The sequence below is a fragment of the Wyeomyia smithii genome, chromosome 3 (genome assembly GCF_029784165.1).
Source record: "Wyeomyia smithii strain HCP4-BCI-WySm-NY-G18 chromosome 3, ASM2978416v1, whole genome shotgun sequence".
NCBI lineage: Eukaryota > Metazoa > Arthropoda > Insecta > Diptera > Culicidae > Wyeomyia > Wyeomyia smithii.
In genome coordinates, this window is record NC_073696.1 from 274,228,748 (window position 1) to 274,236,218 (window position 7,471).

At 37.3% G+C, this 7,471-nt stretch overlaps 1 protein-coding gene across 1 annotated transcript; it reads left to right on the forward strand.

Annotated features, from left to right (window-relative positions):
* Positions 1–5,904: 5,904 nt before the first annotated feature.
* Positions 5,905–7,120, forward strand: LOC129730726 (sugar transporter SWEET1-like). Its single transcript, XM_055690278.1, has 4 exons — positions 5,905–6,180; positions 6,240–6,525; positions 6,582–6,701; positions 6,779–7,120. Exons 1-4 carry the CDS (start codon positions 6,017–6,019, stop codon positions 6,875–6,877), a joined length of 669 nt encoding a protein of 222 aa, XP_055546253.1. The 5' UTR covers positions 5,905–6,016; the 3' UTR covers positions 6,878–7,120.
* The last annotated feature ends 351 nt before the right edge of the window (positions 7,121–7,471 follow it).

Genomic DNA, 7,471 nt, shown 5'->3' on the forward strand with positions numbered 1-7,471 from the left:
AAAAATTCATGAAATGTCAAGATTTGATGTTATTTCAAAAAAAAGGTTAAAAAAATTAACTCTCAGGGACATGAAAACTTTTGCGCTGGAAGACTCGAACTACACCAGAACATACAAGAGACCAGCTTGAACATTTCTTTCATCGATCGAAAAACTGTAACTTTGACCGCTTTGTGTCTCTACTTCCAGAAGTTCGATTGAACTTAAACTTGGCATGGGAAATTTTTACGAGAAAACAAAACTTTAGAACTCTATTGTAAGTGAAATTCTCTATCGTATATGATACAATTAAAAAAATAATCCTTTTCCCTCGGAAACTTTACAACTGTACATAAATCTGTAGTTTCATAACCTCTCGCTCAACTTTACCCATCTAAAAATCTATCGCTCGCAACAATCCTTTTTTTTTTTTGGTTTTCTCCGATAGTTCCGTGTGTGTAAGTACCCACATGGATATTTTCCGAGTGGGTACTACTAGCCACATGAACCGCCGGCCCTGGGTATATGTAGGTTTATTTTTATGAATTACACTGAAGGGATGGACAAAAATCACTCGTGATTCAGCAAGCTTTGCGTCTTATGCAAAAACCTGCCGAAGAAAACCATTGCGGACGATGTTCGATACTCTGGTTATTTTCATTATTCTGTGCTCACCGTATGACTGTATTTTGTTGAAAATTTCAAAATTTTAAATGATTTTCATCTCTATTCGGTACCATCTGTTACGGTTTTTGGTAAATGTGGACGAATTTTACTAGCATAAATTTTACATAATTGATTGATTGATTGATTTTTATTATAGAGCCTTTAACCTGAGGGGTCATTCAGCTCTAAATTTTACATAAGTTTCCTCAAAAAATATCAAGTAGTAAGATATGCTGTTTCAAAAAAGGAGCTGAAATTCACAAACCTTCTAAAAACCTGTCATGATATCAATATACTGGAATCACCTTCCACGTGTTTTTGCCTTTCTCCTAGAAAGGTATAGCAATCACTTGCAAAACCGAAAATATAAAAGTGCTCCAAAGGGCCGAATGGCATGTATCACTCGACTCAGCTCAACGAGCTGAGCATTTTCTGTATGTGTGTGTGTGTATGTGTGTGTGTGTGTATGTGCAGATTTTTATTCTCACTCACTTTTCTCAGAGATGGCTGGACCGATTTTCATGAAATTAATTGCAAATTAAAGGTCTTGTTGTCCCATAAGACCCTATTCAATTTCATTGTAATCGGATTTTTAGTTTCGAGGTTATGTATCAAATAGTAAAAATCATAAAACATCATTATCTCGAAAACTACACAACCGATCCGAACAAAATTGGTCTCAAAAGAACCGGCTACCTGAAGAACCCTTAAGTTTTGAATTTTATAAAGATTGAACATGTTGTTCAAAAGTTAATAAACGTGTTCTGAAGACTGTTTAATCTCACTCATGTTTCTCAGAGATGGCTGAACCGATTTTCATAAAATCAGTGTCAAATGGAAGGTCTAGTTGCCCCATAAGACCCTATTGATTTGTTTTGCAATCGGACTATTAGTTTGCCTGTTATGTTTAAAAATGTGAAATCCAGCTATGCAAAGGAACATATTCCGATGACTACTTGGACTCACTCACTTTTCTCAGAGATGGCTAACCTGATTTCCACAAAATTAGTGTCAAATGAATGGTCTAGCTGCCTCAGAAGACCCTATTGAATTTTACTGTAATCGAACTGTAACTTCATCTGTAATGTACCGACTTGTGAAAATCACGAAACTTCATTATCTCAGAAACTACACAACCGACTAGTTAAGGGTTAACTGATGAACTATGATTGAACACGTGGTTTCAAAGTTTGGCTGCCCTATACGTTCCCATTTCATTTGATTATAATCGAACTTAAGCAACTGTTATGTATTAAATTGTTAACAATACAACGAAAGTCTATTATCTCAAAGAGTACATGACTTATTTAAACATTACTAGTGTCATACGAACGAGTCATCTCTCAAACTCATAAATAACAAACTTCATAACAATTTGATATGTGGCTCAAAAGTTATGGAAAGAAAAGAAATTCAATGACTATTTAAAACTATACCTGCTTTGATCGATATATGTGGCCTTAACATAATTTAAGTGTGGTATCGTACTATTTAAACGTTTCAAATTCATTGATTCCTTGCGATATGTTGAAAGTCTGCAAATGCTTAACCATTCGGCCATAGGATATGATCAAAGTCAAATAACTCGTTTGAAATGATTGGTTTTAATCAAAATGGCAACATCCTCGACTGTTGGCTTGTGTACATCGCTTTAACTCTAAATATATTTATATTGAGTGGTACTCGGTCATTTTCAGCAGAATTTCTGGCATCAATCTGATACCGGAAATACCCATATTGGGATGTATTTAGTTATTTAGGTTGTTTTCCAAAAATTAAAGTGGTCGTCTTTAAATTCAAAATGGTGTCCAGGGTCAATGTTTGGTTTCTATGCATCATCACGTTTACGGAAATATCCATATTGAGTATTATTCGGTCATTTCCCACTGTTGCCTAGAAGTTGCCATTTAGCAATTCAAAATGGTGCCTGAGGACAATTGTTAGCTCCTTGCATTATTCTGGTTCCAGAGATACTCATATTGGATAGTATTTTAGGCTGTTTTTCACAAACCGGTAGTCGCAACCTTGTATTTCAAAATGGTATTTAGGATACTGGATAAAGAAAAACTCATATTGGGTGATATTTGGTCACTTTGGACTGTTTTTCAGGAGCCGAAAGTCGTCATTTTGGACTTTAAAATTGCCTGTGAAATCAATTTCTGTCATCTGGGCGTAATTCTGGTTCCGAAAACATTCATATTGAATGGTATTTGGTCATTTCCGGCTGTTTGCCAGACACCGGAAATCACCATCTTGAAATTCAAGACTGTGTCTGTGATCAATTTTTAACTTCAGTGCATCTCTCTGGTTCCAGAAATACTCATATTTAATGGGAATCGTTCATTTCAGGCTGTTTTCCAGAAACCGGAAGTTGCCATTTTACAATTCAAAATGTTGTCTGAAGTCGATTTGTGGCTCCAGTGCATCATTACGGTTCCGGAAATACCCATATTGGGTGGTATTTGGTCGTTTGCGCTGTTTTTCCGACACCGGAAGTCGCCATTTTGGATTTCATAATGGCATTTGGAGACAATTTCTGGATTTTGAACGGCATATTGGTTAAAGAAAAACTCATATTGGATGGTGTTTGGTCATTTTCAGCTGTTTTCAGAAACCGGAAGTCTCCATCTTAGAATTTAAAATGCTATCTGTGGTCGATTTTAGCTCCTGTGTATCATTCTAGATCCGGATCTTATTATATTGGGTGGAAATCGGCCATTTTCGGCTGTTTTCCAGAAACCGGAAGTTGCCATCTCACAATCCAAAATGTTGTCTGAGGTCGATTATGTAACATATTTGTTACCACTAAAAACATTCACCTGCCAATATGGTTCCATTTAGTTGATTAGTTCGCGATATGAGCAGAAATTTGTGAAGAAACATGTACTTCCAGAAGAGGGAGGGGCGTCGAACCATTATGGACAAATTTGTTACCTCTAAAAACATTCACATACCAAATTTGGTTGTATTTTCTTGATTGGTTCTTGAACTGTGCAAAATTTGTGTTTCATTTTTATGGGACCCCTCCTTTATAGAAGAGGGATTCGGGTGTCAAACCATTATCTACATATTTGTTACCACTAAAAACATTTACCTGCCAAATTTTGTTCCATTTGGTTGATTAGTTCTCGAGATGTGCAGAAATTTATGTTTCATTTGTATGGGACCCCTCCCTTCCAGAAGAGGGAGGGGTCTCAAACTATCATAGGAACCTTTATCGGCACCAAAAACCCCTACATACAAATTTTCACGTCGATCGGTTCGGTAGTTTACGAGCCTATATGGATCAGACAGACAGACAAACAGACCGGACTGCATATTTACATGTATAGATTACAACATACATGTTTTAGAACCTAAAGAGTGAATATACATTTATTGGATTGAAGCGTTCAGGTAAATCTGTTTTTACAAATAAAAAATTGAATGAGAAAAGCTGGGTCTGACCGCTAGGTGGATTAATTTAGGTTTTTTACATGGTGTTTTAATAATCGATATTCATGAGTATTCAGAGAAAGATGTTGCCAGAACGCTGAAAGTCAGAAATTTTAAATCGAGGTTATGCATAAATTCACTTCAAATCATCAAAATTTATTAAGCAACAACACAAATTTCATTTTTATTTTATATCACCCCCCCCCCCCCCTCCCTTCAAAAATGTTGAAAATTGGAAGGAGAAGAAAAAAGTTCACCGTTATGTACTCGGCAATTTTAACACTTCTTCAATTCTTGACCGATTTTCGATGTTGACCCGTCAAAAGATTGGAAAATCTGTCTACTGTTAGAATTCCATACCCTGCCGAGTACTTATGGGGTAAAAAAATTCGAAGCCTTCCCCTCAGACCCCCCCCCCCCCCCCCTTCTGCTAAAAACCAGTCTGATGATGGAAAATGGTTCACTTCCACTGGTTAGGAGAATTCCATAAGTTTCAGTTGGCTGAGTTGAAGTTATCCTTGTTTTTTTTTAATTAATTAAATCTGAAAAGGTACCCGGGTACCGAGTACATAACGGTTAATATTATTGACTTTTCGACAGCGTATATGCTTAATTTAGCAACAAACAAGTCCAGTGACAGTGAAAGTATCATCAAAAGGCAAGCCAAATGATTATTAATGATAATAATGTGATATTTTTCAACACACTTTTGCATGCAAGTTACAAACGTCGTAACTTGCACACAATTTTTTATGAAATCTATTCTTTTCTTTTATTCTCAGTGTAATTAATTTTTTGCCCTTCCCTTAGCTAACTTTGATAACCGTGAATATAAAAACTATTCAAAATTTGTATCAGCCTTACTTGAGTAAAAACAATCTTGTTCATGTGTAATGCAATGAACCATGCCAAAATTGTGTATAGTTTATGTGACCTAGAAATTTCGTATAATTCATTAACAAGAACACAATTATAAAACAAAGTACGTGTCGGAAGTTTTAACAATCAGAAACTAATTTATCTTGAGTAACTCTATCTAGAACATCCACATATGGTTTAGAATGTTGATTTCCAGTTATTAGAATTGCTTGTATTCTCACAAACATCCTGAGATGGTTACGGATCGACTGTGTCTATCAAAAAAATTATAATGTTCAACCAAAACCAATTTTAGAATGACATGCTGAGTCAAAATATAATTTAAAAAAATCACACCCAGCTTATCTGCGCCAAAGCCAACCGATGAAATTCACCCGAACATTCACCCTAGATTATCTGCTCGAACGTAGACCTTCGCGCCGATGCCAAATATTCGTCATAAGGAGTGTATCGGAAAGTAGTCGAAAAGGTTTAACACGTTGTTACTCACAAAAATGATGCACATTTGTTCGCCGTGTATTAAAAGAGCATCTCCCTAACGGGCCAAAAGTATAAATACTAGGTGCTTTGTTAATTTTACAAACTTAATTTAAATTCTCAAATTTATTTGAATGGCTGCTTGAAGAATAGATGAAAGATGCTTTCACTGTAAATAGATCTACTCTGCAATGACATTTATTTTGAAAATTTAAAAAAAATAATTTTTGTATTTCAATATTTACGACTACTTCTTGATACACTCCTCAAAACAATAAACATTTTTTTTAGTTAACCGAAATCTGCAACACTTCGTCAGATTCTCTCCTTTACAAAATACAAGAAAAAGGCCTCAAGCGCCAGTCTCGTGGCTGATGACGAGGTGCTAATAAGACGCTAAGTCGTCACACGAAGCTGACAAAAGACGCTCTAATCGCCGACTTTAATCTCCCCGCGCTAGTCAAGGCCGTCACTTGTAGAGGAACTTTCTAGTGGACACTGACTGACTGGACAGCCATCCATCCGTCAGTCGTCGTTCGACTGCAGTCCACCGCGAGTGAATTCTTTCCTGTTCTTTAACATGGAATCACGTGGTTTACTGCCGTACCGGGATGTGATCGGAAATGTGGCGGGAATACTAACGGTGGCTCAGTTCCTTAGCGGATGCTTCGCGTGCAATCAAATTCGTCTGAAAGGCACTTCAGAAGGTTGTTCACCGTTACAGTTTGTGCTGGGTGCGGCATTGTGAGTGACAATTATGTTAGTTTGAATGACAAGTTTCGATTCAACATACGATTCTCCAGGACTGCGTTGCAGTTGAAGTACTCCCAACTGCTTGGGGTGAAAACCCTGATTCTCACTAGTGCTTATTCGATGGCCATTTGCGTGGTTTACTCCGCTTGGTATTTGGTGTACACTCCGGCTAGAAAACGAGGTGCGTTCTGGAGGTTAGTTTTCGAAACTGTTGCTGTTGTGGGTGCCATCCTACTCTATGCTGGTATGGAGAGTCCTGAGAAAGTAAAGTACCGCTTCGGAATGTTGGTAACTGTGCTGACTCTGGCTTATATTGGACTTCCGTTGATGAGGCTGGTATGATGTGTTGAAGTGAAGCGATAAACCAGGAGCTTATGATTTTATCGTTGCAGGGTGAAATCGTTAAACGCAAAAGTTGTGAAGGACTCCCACTGCCGGTTATTTTGGCCAGTACGGGTGCTTCCGTACTCTGGCTTTTGTACGGGATCATCTTGCACAACTATTTCATCATTGTGAGTATACACTAACTATAGTCGGTCGGCTTTCCTAACAAAACTCTAAAATAAACTCTGTCCACATCCACACGCAGACACAGAAAGTGATTGCACTTGGTCTGTGCATCGCTCAGCTATCCATGTTTGTAATTTATCCGGCGCCCAAAATTGGAACAGTAAATAAAACAAAATAGGTACAGTAGCAGCAGCAGCAGCAGCAGGTACTGTGAAAACAGGGCCACGCCAACCAAACACTACCTTGCTGGTGACACAGAACAGGCAGAACGACGGCTGATGGAATTCCAGACTAAGTTTTAATCAAACAACCACCAGACGACGACGCTTTAAATTTGTGGAACGTATGATGATTTCGTTGACCGTGGTGTGACACTTTTGATATCGCTTGGAAGAAAAATACATGAACCGTAAAACAGAAACCAGGTGTTTATTTTAAAACTGCGAAAATGTTTTTTTTTTCGATAACGTGCACTTCCGGTGGCGGTAGTTTTATCCCTTTCAAAGCAGCCGGATTTTTAGCTTTAAGCTCCGGTAAATCATTTAATTTTATCTTTAATATTAAACAAGTTCAATTGTTCTGTTCGTGTTCTATAAAATTAAAATCTATCACCTCATTTAGAGCTAATTCCAAGGAACTTGAGCCACAGTTTGAGTTTCAAAACAATAGTCGAACGTATCCTGATCATGACAAGAAATCAGAACTAGTTTGAAATGGATATAACAATATAAAATTCCAGTTATGCGGCCAATTACAATACAATTAAATCACA